The sequence below is a fragment of the Strix aluco genome, chromosome 5 (assembly GCF_031877795.1).
Source record: "Strix aluco isolate bStrAlu1 chromosome 5, bStrAlu1.hap1, whole genome shotgun sequence".
NCBI classification, from domain to species: domain Eukaryota; kingdom Metazoa; phylum Chordata; class Aves; order Strigiformes; family Strigidae; genus Strix; species Strix aluco.
The window spans coordinates 34394943-34414870 of NC_133935.1; the positions used below are offsets into that span (position 1 = coordinate 34394943).

Genomic DNA, 19928 nt, shown 5'->3' on the forward strand with positions numbered 1-19928 from the left:
TCTGGCACACAGCTGCGTGCAGCACTCCTGCAGCGAGCAGGCGGCAGACACCAACACCCACAGCACAGCGTGGAAGCTTTCTAGCAACAGCAGCATGTAATGCACCCCTCAGCCTGGGGCACAGCAGCAAAGCCACAATATTTCTTGTCCTGACTCAGAGGACAGTGAAGGGGACAGATCAGAACTAGCACACAGTGGACACAGCCCTCTGGCCAGATCTAACCTAAGTATAAGCAGGCAGAGATGCTAACAGGCTTCCTTTCTTGGAGTTGCCCAAAGAGACCCTGCTTCTTCTCCACCTCCTGGACTAAGCAGGGATGCCTTTGAGGCAATTGTGACTTGAGGAGCTGTGGCTTCACACTGCCATCACTATAGTGATGATCACTACAGTGGTGGCCCTGGAAGTGGAAATACTCTCTTCAGCAGGAGCCCCTGTACTTCACCTGCTGGAATAATATCTGGAGTGACTCTGCTTTAGTCCATTTGGGTGAAGTGGCCCACATCCAACCCCAGCAGCAACAGAGCACCTGGAGGGGCAGCCTAACAACTTGCTGAACACAGCCCTAATGAGGATAGTTTCCATGAGGAAGCAGAGGATTCTGGTTTGGTTTTGGCCCGAGGTTTGTCCCCACTGATATTATGGAGCTGAGCCCAGCACTCCAGCAGCCTTTGAGACTCCAGAACTGGTTCTGTGCAAGGGCAGCTCTCCACAAAGCTAACTCAGACCAACACATGCCCCACACAAGGGTGCACTCGGGGAGGTGGGCCAGGGCTGCCAAAGGCCAGGTGCAGTGCCCCAGCTGGGCCATCACAGCCAGAGCACTGGAGGGGGTCTCTCTGCTGCAGCAGCACACAGCACCGCTCCATGGCATGTCTGTAACCTCACACAAAGAAGTGCTTCCTTTCCCCTCCATCCCCTTCGGGGACATGAGGGTCTATTTACTCTCCTGCTGCAGTCTTGGTGTGGATGTGGCTGTGGACGCTCATTTGACCAATTCTTTATTTCAGTAAAAGCTTTCAAACCTGCTCCAGTCTCACATGGTTTGTTCATCCCCCCACCTTTGGATTGGGAAGAGGACACTGAGCCATCCTCATCCCATCCTAGACCACCATGCACACTGCCATGGGGTCAGCCCCCTCAGGACGGTCCCTGCCCCTTGCTAGTCTGCTCCCACCCATGTCTTCCTCTTCTATGGGAGGCCTGCCCGAGCCTGGAGGCAAATTCAGCATCAGGTCCAATGGGGACAGCGGGCCAGGCCCCGCTGCAGCTGGTACAGAGGAACAGCAAGGACAAGGGAGCCCCAAGGCTGAACCATGACTATCTGGCTCTGCAGAGCCAGCAAAGGCCTTTCAGGGCCAGCAACTCCCAGCTCCCCTCCAGTCCCAACACCGACCCACCAAAGGGACACTCACAGGAACCCAGGTGTCCTCTTTAATCTGTCCATGCTCTGAGATGCCAAACAGAAATGAACATAACCTAATCTGGAGCCAAATCCCACTGAACCCAGCACACACCAGGAGAAGTGAGTGCCCCCCTCCTTTTTCCCCATGGCCTTCATGGGCCTCCTACCAGCTCCGAAGGCCACCAACACGGCAGATACACAGCCCACTCCAGGACCAATTCCCACCATCCTGAGTGCTGTGGGAGGGGCCACCCTCCTCACCGTCCCCTTTGCTCCTGGGGAACGGCAGAGGAGGCAACGTTAGCTGAAAAAGATCTCCCTGACGTATTTCAGAGCATCGTCCTCAGAGTCCTCCCAGCCTGTCCTCCTCTCTGCATCCTCACCAGCACCAGCCTCAGAGCGCTGTGGGAGAGCTGGACTGCGGTCGGTGCCTCCTCCCGCGTTGTCTGTGTTTCCAGGAGCCTCCTTTGGCCTTGGCTGGAGCTCCTGCTCCTCTTCGCTCCCGGACCGGGCCTTCTCCTCGCCTTCCTTGCACCGTAGATTCTGACCAAAGGGAAAACAACCAGACCCGGCTGTGCGCGACTTCACCCCGACAGCACCTCAAGGCCGGGGGGCGCAGCCAGGTCCTCGGGACACCCCTCGCCAATCCCCAGGTCCGCGGTGGGAGCTGCTTTTGTCCCGCAGGGCCCGGTGGGGCGGCCGGGCGGGACAAAAGCAGCTGCGCCGGCCCCGGCAGCCTCCGGGAAGGGGAGGAGGGGACCAGAACACCCGGGTGGCGCTCGGCAGCGCCCCCAGGCCCGGTGCTCGGAGAGGGACCCCCAGGGAGCTCCTGCCCGCCCGGCCCCGCTCGGGCACGGCCAGGGCCGCGTCCCCACCCCCGGGGGTCCGGGCTCACCTCGGCCAGGACTGCCAGGGCCACGTCCACCAGCTCCGCCTCGTTCATGCAGTGCTGCACCGCCGCCGCCGCCGCCCTGGCACAGCACGGGCAGACACTCAGCGCGAGGGGGGCCCGGCCAGGCCTCGCCCGCCGCCCCCGCCGCTCCCCCCGCCCCAGCGGCGCTACCTGGGCCTTGCCGCCGCCTGCCGCCGCCCGGCCTTGGGGGGCACTGCCGCCGCCCGCTCGTCCCCCGCCGCCCCCATCCAGGCCGGGAGGAGCCGCCGCCTCCGGGCGCCTGCCGCCATCCTCCGCACGGCGGGCACGGTGGGGCGGTGCGGCCCCGGGAGACTCCGCCCCCACACTCCGATCAAAGAGGCGACTTGTAACTCCCCGAAACGGGCCTGAGAGGAACAGCCTGAGAAAGAGAGAAGGGGTGGGGGGAGCGGAGGCCCTCCGAGCCGAGGAACGTCTCAAACGCGCACAAGTAACGAAACCGCAGCCCAGGGGCGGAGGGTGCGGAGCTTGGAGCCGATAAGGCTGCCCGAGAGCACAGGGTGCAGCTGGAGGGGGGAGGGCAGCCCCGTGAAGGCGGGACGGCTCTGCTCTGGTGCATCTTGTCAAGTTTCAAGGGCCATCTGTCCGGTGGTGGACCTTTGCTTCCTTATCCGCGAAATGCATGTTAAAAGTTGACACCCCTGAATATGCTCATGAAGATTAACGAGATCATGCAGGAACGCGGAGTGGTGACTTCCATTTCTGCCTACCTCTCTCCTTTCCTTTTTTCCTTATTATCATTAGTTAATGCAAGGCATACTATATCACCTGCCATAATTCGTTATATATTTAGCCAATTATCACGTGTCCAGTTAGTACATTGTAGGAAATTAATACATGTCTGGACTTTGAGACTTGTCTCCCCGTTGTCCACTCCCTCAGGGATTTACGAGTTTAAGTCACTCATCTCCCTCCTCTGAGCGGGACGTGACACGCCCCCGGCGGGAAGCCCCGGGCTGCCATCGCCGGGACAGTTTTCCCCCGGCACTCTGAGCTCTCCATCGGCTTGAACGGCCAGCGCAGGCGAGCAGCGAGGTAACCCCCGCCCCGCCGCCCCTCCAAACCCCCAGTCCCGGCCGAAGCCGGCGCTAGATGAGGCGCGGCAGGAGGCGGTGCGGGCGGGCCCCCCCCGGGGCCGGCAGCCGGGAAGGACCGGCAGATTCAGCGGGCTGCGCCCGAGCAGACCCAGCTCCCGCCGCCCTCGCAGCGCCAGTGCGGGGCCGGGACAGGGCGATGCTTAGGTCGGAGCTTTGTCAGCGGCCGCGGCCGCGGCCGCCACAGCCACGCCGACACCCCGCCCGACGCCCCGCCTCCAGCAAGGCAGCCAATGGCGCACTCCCAAGGGCACGCTCCGGCCCCGCCCCGACGTCACACCGCCCCTTTGTGACGCCCCCCGCGCGCTCGCCGCCGTTAGGCCGCCCCCTGCCGACACCACCCCTGTGTTGTCGCCGCCGCGGCGGGAACGGCAGCGCGTCTCCGGTCAGGCGCGTTGGGGGCTGCGAGGCGCAGCTCGGGGTTCGCAGCTCGGCCCTTCTCGCCCCTTCCCCTTCCCCGCCCGGGGCTCGGCAGAGCCCGCCGGGCGCCTCCTGGACTTGGGGCGGGCCGTGCCCTCGTCCCCGCCGCTACATGCAGAGGCTCATCGCGCTCCTCAGGAGGCTGCGGGAGCGGCCGCCGCCCGGCACCGCCTCCGCTCCCTGCGCCGCCGGGGCCTCCGAGCTCCGGGAGGAGGGCCGGGGCGGGCTGCACAGCACGGCCGCTAGCGGCGACCTGGCCCGGCTGTGGCGGCGCTGGTGGCGGAAGAGGCTCCGCATGGACGAGCAGGACGCGAAGCCGCAGTAAGGGGCGGACAGGGCCCGGCGCGAAGCCTCCACCCACCCTGGCGGGAGGAGCCGGCAAAGCCCAGCAGGGTCGCAAGCGCCCGCGGCGCCGGGCCGGCTCCACAGCGCTGGCCCTACCGGATGCCGGCCCGAGCTGGGACAGGAGGCGGTGGATGCTACGCTCCGCCCTGCCCGGCCCTCTCCTGCCCTGCCCTGCCCGCCGGGTCCCTGTAGTGACTCTTCTGTAGAGCTCAGCAGCCGTCGCCCAAGACGGAGAGGCTTGCTTGAGCAGGGCATGGGTTCACAGGACACAGCCCAGCCTCCCTGTTGCTGGTAGAAATCCTGACCCTTCTGTCTCTGGGACACATGCGGGTCTGATCGGGGGAAAACCCTGGGCCTTACACAGACTCTGCAGGTTCCGTAGACTTACATAGCCTCCAGAGACTCCAGGCTGCCGAGATGCGGTCTCCGTTGCTGTGCCAGTGGCTCGACAGTTGTACTGGAGGCAGGGACCAGTGCCCAGGCACAGGAGCCTGTGCAGGTTCATTGATGCAGCTGAGGAACTGACTCAACAGATGTGTTGGGGATTTTCCCTAGTCAGTCCCAGGCTTTGGGTGTGCAACTGCTGCCACCGGCTCCAGAAGCAGAAAGCTTGCCATCAGCTTGTTTTTTGCCAGTTGGGGCTTTCACCGGTTGCGGTGGGTACCACAGCCTGAAACAATGTCTTCAGCTGTCTGTCTGTGTTAACTGAATATGTTTAATTTCTAGGATGCCTCTGCATCGTGCTTGTGAGAACGACCATGCAGATGTTCAATTTCTAGCAGGAAGGAAGTGCCACCTAAACCCTCGTGACAATTTTCAGAAAACGCCGCTAATCAAGGTACATGGAATAGTTTATGCTGCTGTACATTGGGCTTATCAATGATGCACTGAGCGATATATACCTTGCACAGTTCTTTACATGTAGGCCTGCATAGAAACAGGTGTGTTGTGGTCAGCAGGGAAGGGGCACATGCAGCCTAATCCTTGAAGACGCTCATACTTAGCAGTGTTGGGAAGATGCGGGTGTTTTGGCAGAGAGAACTGTAGCTATTGGAAGTTACTCCTCCTTTGTGTCTTGTTTCCAGACAGTAGAGCACCAGCACAAAGACTGTGTGGCTATTTTACTGGAGCACGGTGCCAGCCCTGACCTCAAAGGTGCTGGTGGCAACACTGCCCTTCACCTGGCTGTCGCCATTCCTAGCAAATCTCTAGTGGAGCTGTTACTCGAGCACAAGGCCCATATCAATGCTCAAAATGAGGTGAGCTTGGACTCTGGGTAAGGCTCCTCTTCCCCAAAATTGCTTGAATTTACTGTGTTATTCTAAGGGAGATCATTTCCCCTTTCAGTTGGGATACACTCCGCTTACTCTTGCGATCACCAAGCACTGTGAAGAGATGGTCGAGTTCCTTCTTCAAAAAGGAGCTGACGTGCATGCTCGAGATAAGCATAGAAGGTGAAGGGTTTGTCAAAAGTGCGCTATGGGGCTCCTTAGCATTGTTCAGGTTGGATTGATGGGAGGCATAGGAATGAGCTTTGAAAAAGAACCAGGAGCTGCCCAGAAGGAGCTCCTTCTGTGTGACTTGTGAAAGCAGACCCACTCAGCTGCTCTCTTACCTCAGGGGACAATTTCTGCACTGATGACTGCAAGAAAGCGTTGGCTGTGCTGCCACGCACGCACACGCACGCCCCAAGTCTGCTCTGGGCAGTTGGTTGGCCTGGAGACCCCCTGAGGTCCCACGAACCTGAATTCTCTGACACTACCACGTGTTTGGCTGTGCCTTCACTCTGCCTGTAGGAGAGGGGAAATAAACTGTTTGGGGAGCAAAGAGGGACTGAAGGAATGGCAATGCAATGTCTGCAGAAGCTGATGTATTTCCTGTCATCTCTTCAATGCTTTAGGACCCCTCTTATGGTAGCTGCTGCTGCTGGGGATATGAATGTAATACAACTACTTCTTTGGCATGGTGCTGATCTTTCTCATGAAGACCCATTTGGCTACACAGCTGTGTATTATGCCAGGGTGTTTCAACATGACGAGTAAGTGTTTCACATCCTCGTTAGAGCAGCCGCATTCTCAGAATGTCCATGCTGATGTACAGCCCTTTTTGGTAACATCACTGGGGTTTAATGAGGTGTTGAGACCTTTGTTGAAGCTGGGCTCAGCGACATCTTCTGATGCATCTCTTTCTGTTGCAAGAGGGGATTTGGAAGTTGAGAAAAACTTCCCCCCACAGTTCTCTTTGAGAATTCACCTGTGTGCTGCCAAGATCTGCTCAACTCAACTGACTAGCAACTACAGAATTGCAGAATCGTCTAGGTTGGAAAAGACCTTGAAGATCATCCAGTCCAACCATTGACCCAACACTGACAGTTCCCAACTACACCATATCCCTAAGCGCTAAGTCAACCCTACTCTTAAACACCTCCAGGGATGGGGACTCCACCACCTCCCCGGGCAGCCCATTCCAACGCCTAACAACCCCTTCTGTAAAGAAATACTTCCTAATATCCAGTCTAAACCTTCCCTGGTGCAACCTGAGGCCATTACCTCTTGTTCTATCACTTGTTACTTGGTTAAAGAGACTCATCCCCAGCTCTCTGCAACCTCCTTTCAGGTAGCTGTAGAGGGCAATGAGGTCTCCCCTCAGCCTCCTCTTCTCCAGACTAAACAACCCCAGTTCCCTCAGCCGCTCCTCGTACGACATGTGCTCCAGACCCTCCACCAGCTTCGTTGCCCTTCTCTGGACACGCTCGAGTCATTCAATGTCCTTTTTGTAGTGAGGGGCCCAAAACTGAACACAGTAATCGAGGTGCGGCCTCACCAGTGCCGAGTACAGGGGCAAGATCCCTTCCCTGTCCCTGCTGGCCACGCTAGTTCTGATGCAAGCCAGGATACCATTGGCCTTCTTGGCCACCTGGGCACACTGCTGGCTCATGTTCAGCCAGCTATCCATCAACACCCCCAGGTCCCTCTCTGACTGGCAGCTCTCCAGCCACTCCTCCCCAAGCCTGTAGCGCTGCTGGGGGTTGTTGTGGCCCAAGTGCAGCACCCGGCATTTGGCCTTATTGAAGCTCATACAGTTGCCCTCAGCCCATCGCTCCAGCCTGTCCAGATCTCTCTGCAGAGCCTCCCTACTCTCGAGCCGATCAACACTCCCACCCAACTTGGTGTCGTCTGCAAACTTACTGAGGGTGCACTCGATCCCCTCGTCTAGATCATCAATAAAGATGTTAAACAGGAGTGGCCCCACAACCGAGCCCTGGGGGACACCACTTGTGACTGGCTGCCAACCAGATTTAACTCCGTTCACCACAACTCTTTGGGTCCGGGCCATCCAGACAGTTTTTTACCCAGCAAAGCGTGTGCCCATCCAAGCTGCAAGTAGTCAGTTTCGCCAGGAGAATGCTGTGGAAACAGTGTCAAAGGCCTTACTAAAGTCAAGGTAGACAACATCCACAGCCTTTCCCTCATCCAATAAGCAGGTTGCCCAGTCATAGAAGGAGATCAGGTTTGTCAGGCAGGACCTGCCTTTCATAAACCCATGCTGACTAGGCCTGATCCCCTGGTTGTCCATTATATGACATTTAATGGCACTTGAGATGACCTGCTCCATGACCTTCCCTGGCACCAAGGTCAGACTGACAGCTCTAGAGTTTCCTGGATCGTCCTTTCTGCCTCTCTTGTAGATGGGTGTCACATTTGCCACCCTCCAGTCCAATGGGACCTCCCCAGTTAGCCATGACTTCAGATAAATCATGGAAAGCAGCTTGTCGAGCACATCTGCCAACTCCCTCAGCACCCTTGGGTGTAACCCATCCGGTCCCACAGACTTGTGTGCATCCAAGTGGTGTAGCAGGTCTCTGACCACCTCCTCTTCAACTGTGCTGACCTCAATCTGCTTCCCCTCCCCATCTCCCAGCTCACGAGGCTGGGTGTCCAGGGAACAGCCAGTTCCACTGCTAAAGACTGAGGCAAAGTTGGCGTTGGGCACCTCAGCCTTTTCCTCATCCTTAGTTACCATGTTTCCCTCTGCATCCAGTAGGGGAGGGAGATTTTCTCTAATCCTCCTCTTGCTGTTAACGAGTTTATAGAAAGATTTTTTTGTTATCCTTAACAGCTGCAGCTAAGTTGAGCTCTAGCTGCGCTTTGGCTCTCCTAATGTTCTCCCTGCATAACTTCACTACGACTTTATAGTCTTCATGAGAGACCTGCCCCCTCTTCCAAAGGCCATAGATTCTCCTTTTGTTCTTGAGATCCCGCCAAAGGTCCCTGTTTAGCCAGGCCGGACTCCTTCCCCTCCTGCTTGTTTTTCAGCACGCGGGAACAGCCTGCTCCTGTGCCTTTAAGACTTCGCTCTTGAAGTATGACCAGCCTTCCTGGACTCCCATTTCCTTCAAGGCAGCCTCCCAAGGGATTTTGTTAACCAGTCTCTTGAACAGGTCGAAGTTAGCCCTCCAGAAGTCTAAGGTGGCAGTTTTACTAACCCCTCTCTTTGTTTCTCCAAGGATCAAAAATTTGATCATCTCATGATCACTGCACCCTAGACAGCCTCCAACCTTTACCTCCCCCACAAGCTCTTCCCTGTTCACAAGAAGCAGGTCCAAGAGGGCACCTTCCCTGGTCGGTTCACTCACCAGCTGCGTGAGGAAGTTATCCTCCACACATTCCAGGAACCTCCTGGATTATTCCCCCTCTGCTGTGTTGTGATCCCAGCAGATACCCGGGAGGTTAAAGTTCCCCACAAGAACAATGGCAAGTGACGGTGAGATTTCTCCCAACTGTTTGTAGAAAGCTTCATCCACCTCACTGCTTTGGTTGGGAGTCTATAGCAGACTCCCACAGCAAGATCTGCTTTATTGGCCCTTAACCTAATCCACACACTCTCAACCCCGTTATCGCTATACTAGATTTCTGAGCTCTCATAGCATTCTCTAACATACAGGGCCTCTCCACCATCTCTCCTTCCCTGTCTATCCCTCCTGAAGAGCTTGTAGCCATCAATTGCTGCACTCCAGTCGTGTGAGGCATCCCACCACGTTTCTGTTATAGCTACTATGTCACAGTTCTCGTGCTGCATCATGGCTTCAAGCTCCCCCTGTTTGTTGCTCATACTGCATACATTGGTGTAGATGCACTTGAGATGAGCTAATGAATCCAACACCCTCTTGTGAGCATGGGCCCCATTTCCTACCAGACCCTCTCAGGTGCTTCCACGATTCCTGAACATCTTTCCCTTCTCTCAAATGAAGTGGCAGAGGGAGAGCCCTCACCGGTCCACCATCCTTCAAGCTTTGGCATGCTTCCCTTAAACTTGTTCCTAACAGTCCCAGTTATCTCCCCGTCCCCCCTCATATCTAGTTTAAAGCCCTGTCAATAAGCCCTGCCAACTCCTGCCCCAGAATTCTTTTCCCCCTCAGGTACAGCTGCATCCCACCTGTCCCATTTGTCACCAGCAGACCAGGTGCCTTATAAACCTCGCCATGGTCAAAGAACCCAAAATTCCGACGGTGGCACCAGTCTCTGAGCCACGTGTTAATCAGATACGTTTTCCACCCTCTATCAGTAGTTTTCCCTTCCACTTGAGCGATTGACGAAAACATGACCTGAGCTCCCGAGCCTTCAATTAGCCACCCCAGTGCTTTGAAGTCCTTTTTGAGTGACTTAAGACTTCTTTCTACCACCTCATTGTTACCTGCCTGGATAACCAATAAGGGGTAGTAATCAGAGGGCCGCACCAGACTAGTGATTTTGCTTTTAATATCTCTATTCCTATTTAATATCTCTATTACTACCTGCCTTTTGTTTCAGAGGGGATCTAACTGATATCTCCCAAGCTAAACTCTTCATCGGTTTTCCTCTTGTGGGTAGCTTTGCACCCTTGGCCGTTTCTTCGCTAAGGTGGCTATGCATGCTTCACAGCTAGGCTGAAGGAAATAGCCCTCTTCCCTAGTGATGGGTGAATGAACTGCATTATGCCTACGAGCAGGCCTTGTCTAGCCATAAACAACTGCCCATGACCTCTTTTCACTGGGTCTCGACTTCATTTCTTCTCCCCCTACCCCTGCTGTCAGCCTGTCTCGATGGAAAGCAGGAGAGAAGGGTGCCTGGGTAAAAACCCCTTTAGGAATACAGGATTGCTCTAGCAAAGCAAGATTTTCATTCCTTCCCTCCAGGCTTCTGGCACAGTATCAGTGTTGTGCTAATGCACCATTTTGCATAGCAGTCTTGGTCTGGAGCACATTTTTAATATTTTCTCTCCTTCTGGGGTTTTTTGTTTTGTTTTTAGTTCTGCTTATGAAGCAAGCCTGAGAGTGGTCTCTCTCTGGAGCCCCAGCTGACCCTCTGCCAGGGTTGTTAAAAAATAACACCTGTGCGATGCTTGGAAAGTAACTGCAATCTTTGTTGGCCTCTTGATATCCCACTTAGGAGCTCTAAATGCTCAGGTCCTCAGGCTAACCATGGGAATTTCTGAAGCCCTTCAAAGTCAGGACTGGGTTTGAGGAGATGTTACCCATCCCACTAAGGTAGAATTCTTGTACTTAGATGTCAGCCTGCCAGGGTGCTTGTTAATCCTGCTGGCCCTCAAAATGGAGAGCAGGTTTATCAGATGAGACTGTAGCCAGCAGGTGTGAGTTACTCCATAGACAAGAATAGGCACCTGTAGCATGAACGTGCCTGCAGTGAGTATTTCAGTCTCCACCACTCTACTAGTGCAGTAAGTTGTGTGTGTGTGTTAGCTTTTACCAGCTGGCTATGAATATGGGTAGTATGGCTCATGAATGGCTGTTGCTCTTCCAGTAGAGAGTGTATGCAAGTGTGGGGGTATTTTTACACAATGCATTTCCTTCCTTTCTGTACACAGTATTGCTAACCAACTGGAGGAATACATGCGCTGTGAAAGGATGGGAGAACGTTCTGCAGGAGGCACAGAAGGCCCAGCAGCACTTGACAGCTCTTGCTCTGGGACGACTGCTGACTTTCCATTGGGCACAGCTTCACGGACTGGAGCAGGTAGGATCCTTCAGCGTGGAGGAGGTGATGAGGACAAATCACTGTGGCCTGTATGAGAATGATAGCCTGTCGATTGGATGCAGGGCTTGAGGGATGGGGAAAGGCAGAGTGAAATAAGCACTCACAGAAGCATTGCGCTTCTTGCCTCCTTTCTAGGTGTCTTGCCAGCAGCAGGAGCAGAGCAAGAGAAAGAAGTTGATTCCCCATGGGATTCTGAGGTACCTTCCCTGGAGGAGGCAGCGGGGCCTCACTTGGCTCACTTGCTTTTAGGCTTGTTTCATTCTGCTGCCGCTTCGGCCACCCGCTCGTAACTGGGATCTTGACATGCTGCTGCTGAAGGCAAGCTGTTCAGTGAGGTCTGGGACAAAGTGAGGTCAAGCTAATGACCTGGCTCTCCTAGCAGCTGGCCTCTGAGCTGGATTTCTAGTACAGGATTGAAGCGGTAAAACTTCCCACCTGTTACAATCCCCTGAAATCCTAGAAGGCTGGTGCTGTGAAGATTGCTGGTTTTCCACCACACAGCGCTCTTCTTCGGATCCAGTCAACATCAAATGGTTGCCCGTAGGGCCTACAGTCTACACACTTAGCTGCTTCTGCCTCAGTCCTCTCTATCTCGGGCAGGTGTACTTCATCCCCTTTTGAAAGCCCTGTTCAGAGATGCCTAACACACTGGCTCTGTTTGCCCTTTTTGTTCTTTCAGTCACCCATTACACGTGTTGGCTGAAGCAGGAGCTTTGTGTGTGGAAACGGGTGGAGGAGGAGTCTGTGCCAGTTCTCACACATGTCTTTGAAATTACACAGACAGATTCTGAAGGTCCAGGGAAAGTGTCGGCCAGCGTGCTGCTTCTACCTGGAGATGGATGCAGACTGCGCGCCCAGTCCGTTGCAGAGGAGCGCAGCAATGGTAATTTCCTGCTGTGGTAAATGGTTACCTTTGTAAGCTTCTCTGGAGTGAAGTGGATGTGGAAGAGTGGAGTGAAATAAGCACTCACAGCAGCATTGCGCTTCTTGCCTCCTTTCTAGGTGTCTTGCCAGCAGCAGGAGCAGAGCAAGAGAAAGATGTTGATTCCCCATGGGATTCTGAGGTACCTTCCCTGGAGGAGGCAGCGGGGCCTCACTTGACTCACTTGCTTTTGGGCTCGTTTCACTCTGCTGCCGCTTCGGCCACCCGCTCGTAACTGGGATCTTGACATGCTGCTGCTGAAGGCAAGCTGTTCAGTGAGGTCTGAGACAAAGTGAGGTCAAGCTAATGACCTGGCTCTCCTAGCAGCTGGCCTCTGAGCTGGATTTCTAGTACAGGATTGAAGCAGTAAAAATTCCCACCTGTTACAATCCCCTGAAATCCTAGAAGGCTGGTGAAGATTGCTGGTTTTCCACCACACAGCGCTCTTCTTCGGATCCAGTCAACATCAAATGGTTGCCCGTAGGGCCTACAGTCTACACACTTAGCTGCTTCTGCCTCAGTCCTCTCTATCTCGGGCAGGTGTACTTCATCCCCTTTTGAAAGCCCTGTTCAGAGATGCCTAACACACTGGCTCTGTTTGCCCTTTTTGTTCTTTCAGTCACCCGTTACACGTGTTGGCTGAAGCAGGAGCTTTGTGTGTGGAAAAGGGTGGAGGAGGAGTCTGTGCCAGTTCTCACACGTGTCTTTGAAATTACACAGACAGATTCTGAAGGCCCAGGGAAAGTGTTGGCCAGCATGCCAAAGAAGGATGCTTCAACTCAAACAGATTGTTGCAGCAACAGACAGGTGACTCTATTAGAGACTGATGCAGATATCCATAAATAGAACCAGTATAATGAGAGCTGTTCTTGCTACTGAGTTTGTTTTGGAGTGCTGCTGAGAGGAGGTGATTGAATCTGGACCTGAACTGTATTTTGGACCTGATTTCATTCCCATTCTGAAGCAGAAGGGCTGCAGAAAGAGGTTGCTCAAAGCCCCATCCAACCTGACCTTGAACACTTCCAGGGATGGGGCATTCTCCAACTTCTCTGGGCAACCCAGTCCAGTGTCCCACCACCTTCGTTGCAAAAATGTCTTCCTTATGTCCAATCTAATTCTACCCCCTTTTAGTTAAAAACTGTTGCCCCTTGTCCTGTCACTACAGGCCTTGGTAAAGTCTCTCTCCATCTTCCTGTATTGAAAGGCTGCAATAAAGTCTCCCCAGAGCCTGCTTTTCCCCAGGCTGAACCACCCCAACTCTCTCAGCCTTTCTTCATGGGAGAGGTGTTCCATCCCTCTGGTCATTTTTGTGGCCTTCCTCTGGACCCACTCCAACAGGTCCATGTCTTCCTTGTGCTGGGGATCCCAGAGCTGGATGTGGTTCTGCAGGTGGGGTCTCTGCAGGGAGCATAGTAGGAGGGGAGAACCACCTCCTTCAACCTGCTGGCCACCGTGACGACTGATCTAACGATATAATCCCATGAGTAAAAGCATCCCTCGTCTTGCCATCTACTTACTGATTTCTCCATGCTCATGGAACACCATTTCTTTAGAAACGGATCAGGCAGCTGCAGCAGGAGCTTGCCGACACCCCCAAGAAGAACTCCCTGACAGAAACTTCACTCAAAGCTAAGAAGCACTACACCAGGGACCTGCAGGAACAGAAACTACAGTTGCAGAAGGAACTTGACAGGTCTAAAGCTAAGGTATGGAGAAAGCCAGTCTCTTGGCAGGGGCCCAGGCCTTTTTTGTAGCAAAGCAGAGTGGGGAACTGACCCTTTCTTGGAGGTTTTCTGTAACCCAGGGTGGTTCAGTGTGCAACTAGCTGTAATGGGGGAGCTGGGAGGGAACAGCCCTGCTGCCTTTGGTGCCTGCCTGTTTGCACCACTTGAAGTAACAGTGGAGGGCTGCGCTAAGTACACTAGACAACTTCACAACAGGAGTAGATCGAGTGACATGTAAGTTACTCGCCTTGTTTTATAAGCCTGATGCCCACGATTAGAAAGGTCACTAACCACGAAGTCACTTTGTCCTTAATTAGAGAAGGGTGTGTGTATTCCTTTCCAAAAGCTGCTTCTCAGGTTTCACAGAGCATGTGTATTTGGTGCTGCTTTTGGGTTTGGCAAAGCAGAATGTGTGGTGACAGGGAAAGTGCAGGCATGCTGGAGTGTTGCCAGGTGTGTTTTTGTATTCCCTCCCCACCTCATCCTTGTTAGAGAGTTGCAAAGTCACTTTAGGAGCAGTAGGAGCTTCTAACCGTGCTGGAGGAGCCAATCAGTGGCTACAAAGAGCATCTGGAGTCCCTGGGAGTAGAGTGTTGTGGCAGTGTTTAGGAAACTCTAGGAACTCAATGTAGGCGTAGGAGAGGGGCCAGTATAAAAGATGAAAAAGTAACATGGGGTTTGAGAGTCAACATGAGAGTCAAAGCAGTCCACTCCTTTTTACCAAGCCTAAACTGACTACCAAGGATTCTTCTTGTGGTTTGACAGCTGCAGGAATTGAAAGCACGCAATACCTGGACTGAGTATTATGCTGTGTACCTAAAGAATGCCATAAAGGAGAGGGAACTAACAACTTCAAGGAACCTGCAGGGCCTTCTTCTGGATGTGTCTTCTGCAACTATGACTATCACAGAGCTGGAAGAACACATTAAACGGTAAGGAAGGAACATAGCGGAGCCAGGCTTCACTTTCTGCGAGTGTGTGAAAACAAAAGGACTGTCTTCTTGCATCCCAGCAAGATAATCACAATTTTCAAAGATGCTTTTGTTTTAGATGAGGTTCTCTCACACTCTTCTTTTAGGATTTGTGCTCTTGTGGACTTCTATGATAAGGCCTGTACTTCTTTTCCAGGCTCCAAGTTGGAAAGGCCAAGCTGAAAGGCACAGTCCAGCAACAAGTCAAAACCATTGAAGCCCTTCAAAAAGACCTGCAGGCCTTTGCCTCAGTAAGCTAGTCAGAGCCTTCCCTTTTCATGAGCTACAGAGCCTAGTTCCGTATTCATGTGGGGAAATTTTAAGAGGAGGTTTTCCTGGAGAGCCTGGGACAGATCCATTCCTCTGTTCTCCTGACTGTAGGCTGCTCTGAAAGTCCTGCTGACTCATTCCACAGCTTTCCAGCTTTGAGAGTTGTCCCACAAGGCTACAGCAAGTCCTACATCTTTAAGGAGTTGACAGCAATGCACTGGCTTAAGTAGTTTCTGCTTTAGACCAGTCATGAGGTTGAGATCTTAGGCAGCACTTCAGACACTCATGCAGTAGAGGGATTTGGTACCTCCAGTTGCGGACTTTCCTTGGGCTCTAGTGCTGCCAAGCACTTCATCCTGGAGGCCTGGCTGGCATCATGAGACTATGACAGGAATTCTTCAGTTGCCTGTACTCTGGTCATCTTCCCGGTTTAGTGACTTCAGATTCCTTGGCCAGAAGGGTTGGGACTATAATGCAATGGGAAGACCTCCCAAGATGAAAATTCATAACTAATAAGGGAACAACACCTCCATAGGCAGTATTTTGTGTGCTTGGGTGGCGTTGCAGGAGAGGCAAACACTGTGTTGTACCGATGATGGCAAGAGAAGAAGAAAGGCTGTGAGGTGTGATCTTCAGTTGGGAAAGTCCTAGCGTGACTTTGTTTTTCCTTCTTGTAACACTGCTGTAGGCTTGTCATGGCCCAGAGGACTTGGTTTTCAGACAACACCATCTGCAAAGGAACAGCAACATCAGCAGGTACCCAAGCAGCTTCAGGAATGACTGGTTTTAGTCTTGGAATTTCTTGTGGGCAGGTAATTTATGAAAAGCTCAGGAAGGCTGTGGGGAACCCCCCAGGTTTTTGGGCAGGGCACCCTCAGGGGAAAAATCTATACATTTCCTCATTCTCCTAGTACTACTGTATTTTGAATCTGCTTGGAGGACAGTATGTGGGCACTTGCTTTCATCAGCATGATTCCTGTGGACGGGAGAGAGATCTGTGGTTGAGAGCCGCAAGAGGACACTGGAGTTGGGGTATCCACATTATCTTCATTGTGGAAAACTGTATGCATGTTCTGCATAAGGATCCCGTTCCTGTGCTCTGTGTGAGATGAGGAACTAGGAAATTAAAATAGGATATAGAAATTAGGCACTCAAGAAATGAAGGTATAACTTAGTTTAGAGATGAAGATGGAAGACTTAGAGATCAGGCTAGGGGCTAGAGGCCCATTAGTTAAGACATAACTAAGATTAAATAGGATAATAGATCATAGTCGATGGGCCAGAGAGCAGAACAATATGGAAACCTTGATTAATGGAAGCTGTGAGGGAACACTTCCTGATGGAATAGGAAGACAGCCCTAAAAACTGGTCAAAACCAACCCTATGGTCTGTCCTGAGTCCAGGAGGCTACAGAGACTGCGCAAGGAATGGAGGTAAAAAGTTCAACAGTGAGGAAGAGGAGCTACTTCATCTCTGCGACCCCAGCCCACGACCACCCGGACACACTGCGCAGACGCAACTAGGAGACCGAGGCGGAACATATGAAAAAGACTTTCAGGCTCATAATAATACGAAGCGGGGATAGGTGATGCATATGTATAGGCGTATTATGAATATGTGATACTTTGTAGCATAAAGCCGAGACAAGGTGCCACGAGAGGTGCGCACGTTTGTGGTGGAGCGATCCCCCGTGTGTCTCAGCACTGAATAAACATACCTACTTTATAACCTTATAGGTTGTGGAATCGTGTTTCCGCAAGTCATGTGTGTGATGTATCTTTTCTATTTTGAAAGCATGGAAGTGAAAGCAAGGAAGTGAAGAAGCTGGCCAAGATGAAACGCCACACAGAAGCGCTTCTGGTCGAAATGCAGGGAAAAAATGCCACACTGGAGAGAGAACGTACCAGGCATGGCTTTTTAGGGCTTTAAAGAAGTATCACATTGAGTAGAAGTCAAGCTTAACTGAACTCTACTGTAAAAGCATCTACATAACATTGTTTGTGAGGGAATTCAAGCCCTGCATTCAATTTTGCAAGATGCTTCTGTGCATGAGCCTATGGTTTTAAAAAGCTGCAAAAGGCCTTGCAAACGCAGGCTGCCTGCAGTTCTCCTGGGAGTGGAGGAAGTCCATCCTTGCTCTGTTCAGGTAAACTGAGGGCCCTCTAAATCCTGTCCAGCACTGGAGTGCTGGCTGCTCTCAGTAACTCCTGGCCTGTTAAGCATGTTACAGATGAAGCAAGCCATGGCTGTGCTGCTTATGTAAGGGTATGTGAAAAAGGCCAATTATTGCTTTGCTTCATGCTTTCCTTACTAATTTGCTGGGCAGTTTGAAGACTCTTCTGGAGAGAACTTGGACAAAGCCGAGGCATGTGCAGGGAGAGTCCCAGCTCGGTTTCTAGGGAGAGGTGAAGAACAGCTCTTTTGAGGTGGGCAATGAAGTTGGTAAAATAAGAGCTCTGGATTGTCTGGTGGATTTGTGGTGATTATTTTTTTCTGCTGGAACCTGTATGATTCTTTTCCTATACTTTTTGTCCATGTCCTGACAGACTTCCACAGAAGTAACTTTAGAGCTTGCTCTTTGAGTTCCTTCTGTTTTGCTGCCTACAAGTTGATGACTTTTCCCCAACAGCTGGAGATGCAGTCAAAAAAGATGCATGCAGCAGGCAAGACAAAACCAAGACCTGTGAGAAAAGTTGTCCACTTTGTGTGAGACTGAGGAGGAACTGGGGCAGATCCAGGGCTTAACCTCAGAAGTCGTTGGGCAACTAGCATGGTCACAGCCAAATGGAGAAGTTTAAAAGAGATGGGAGAAAGTGCTGGACAAGAAGGCAGGCAAAAACCACAAGGAGTTGATCTGTATCTCCACATAACACAGTTTTGCAGATATAGGGTGTAACTTTGTTGTTGACAAGTTTGAGTGTTTGGTTTTTGATATATGGAGCTGTACTTACAGGACTCACTTTCAGTGCCTGCTGTGAAAGTAACACAGCCTTTTCCTTTCCTGCTCTTCCCCACTCACAGCTGAACTTTCAACACAGCGATGAGAAGATGCTGGAGCAGAGAAAGTGCCAATGCCAGAAAAGAAAGACTGCTCACAGGGAGATGAATGAAGCCTGGTAGCATTTACCTTCCACCTTGTGCAGCCATGACCCTGCATCTAATTCCAAGTGTTCTTGTTGCAGCTTGGTATTTAATAAACAGTGTCATCTAGTACATGTCGTAGTTTTGCTGCACAACTGGAGTGATTCAGACTAGCAGGTTTGGATGAAGAGACTCCTATTGTTGAAGGTTCAATCGGGCTCTCTTCCTATGAAGGCAGTTAGTGCATCTCTCTCTGCCCTTACTCTGAATGAAAATCAGTCTTGTAGACATCTCAGAGGGAGCAGGCATCTGTGTCCTTTTCCTCTGGCGAGGCTTGAACCATGACTGTGGTCAGATCAGGGACTAGTGCTGAGCTACTGCTAATAATCAGTTACCAGACTTCCTTTTTAGAGCAATCCTCCTGGGGGTCTGGGCAGAAGGTGGTGGGCAAGCTTCTGGTAGCCATGGAAGCTTTGCAGATCCCACAGGACTCTGATGGACTCGCAGCCTGCTGGGGGGCAAGTGTGAAGAAGTGGGCATGAACTGGAACAGGGCAAGTCCCACCTCACCTAAGGAAAAACCTTTTCTCTTGTGAGGGTGATGAGAGGCCAGTGTCAGGGGACAGGAAGGCAAAGGGGGTTCCATGGACAGCAGGGCAGGGCCCAGCCTTGGCCTACACAAGCAAGGGGAGCAGGGCAGCCCCAAGCCCAGAGGGACAAACAAGTGTCTAGTGAGGCAGCAGCTCTGAGGGCAAGCCAGGATCTCAGGCCAGGCCAGGCTGGGGTTCAGGCCCGGTGGTGACAAGCTGGGTCAGACGCAGCCCAGTGATGGCCAAGCAGGGCTACAGGGAGGCCAAGGGTAGGCTGGGAAGGCAGCCTGCAGGCTGGGGTCTGGAGCAGCAAGGTCTGTGGCCAAGCACAGGCACAGCTGAGCCAGAGCTGGAGACAGGGACACCGTGACAGAGCTCAGGCAGGGCCTGGAGGCCTCTGCCTATGCCTCAGTGGGCCTCTTGGGCCAATGGGCTGCAGGCCCCAGCTCAGCCTGCTGGTGTCTTATTGGTGCCACAGAGATGTTTGAAGATGCTCCAAACTGACCATGGCCCTGTACAAGCTGCCCTGGCTGACCCTGCTTTGAGTGGGGCAGGGACAGATGAGATGGACCACACGAGGCCCCTTCCAGTCTCAATGATGCTGCACTTTGAAGACACAAACATCTCCAGTGATCTGGAAATTTCAGGCTGCAGGCCCAGTTTTGTTCAGCAAGACCTCCTGCCTGCTTTAACGAGCTTTTTGCCCAAGGCTGACTTCATCTTAACTGTACCTGTAGTCTTCCTTGGGCTACATGCAACAGACCAAACAACTGCAGACTGTAGCCAACATGTCCAGGCACAAAGATGGCAACAGCCTTCTCAGACCCCAAGTCATGTTGTGAGGTGCAATGCCACCAGTGAAGAATGGCTGTTGAGTTAGCCAAGCAAATCTTCATTTCCAACCCCCAGTTTGAGACCTGGAGGTGGAGAAGAACCATCACGCTCCAGGTCTGGCTGGGCAGCAGGGGAAGCTGCCAGCTATGGAGTTCCACCTGGCCCAGTCCTCATCTCTTCAAATGCAAGGCATTACAACTTTGACAAGCCACTCTTCACAAACACACCAAAGCACACTTGGCAAAACCCAACTGAAATGTTCCACCACCTCTCCCTTCACATTGGTGAATGTTAACAGATGTCCAGGCTC

The 19928-nt window shown here is 52.8% G+C and overlaps 2 protein-coding genes across 2 annotated transcripts; one reads left to right on the top strand and one right to left on the bottom strand.

The window, feature by feature from the left end:
* Nucleotides 1–1418: 1418 nt before the first annotated feature.
* CYREN (cell cycle regulator of NHEJ) lies at nt 1419–2702 on the bottom strand. Its single transcript, XM_074826919.1, has 3 exons — nt 2467–2702; nt 2299–2374; nt 1419–1946 (listed from the first exon to the last, which is right to left on the bottom strand). Exons 1-3 carry the CDS (start codon nt 2583–2585, stop codon nt 1704–1706), a joined length of 438 nt encoding a protein of 145 aa, XP_074683020.1. The 5' UTR covers nt 2586–2702; the 3' UTR covers nt 1419–1703.
* LOC141924448 (uncharacterized) lies at nt 2691–15284 on the top strand. The gene is made up of 13 exons (XM_074826918.1): nt 2691–2764; nt 4920–5031; nt 5279–5452; nt 5541–5647; nt 6094–6231; nt 11058–11206; nt 11363–11424; nt 12008–12110; nt 12230–12291; nt 12870–12956; nt 13703–13855; nt 14639–14805; nt 15002–15284. Exons 2-13 carry the CDS (start codon nt 4921–4923, stop codon nt 15102–15104), a joined length of 1416 nt encoding a protein of 471 aa, XP_074683019.1. The 5' UTR covers nt 2691–2764; nt 4920; the 3' UTR covers nt 15105–15284.
* Nucleotides 15285–19928: the final 4644 nt, after the last annotated feature.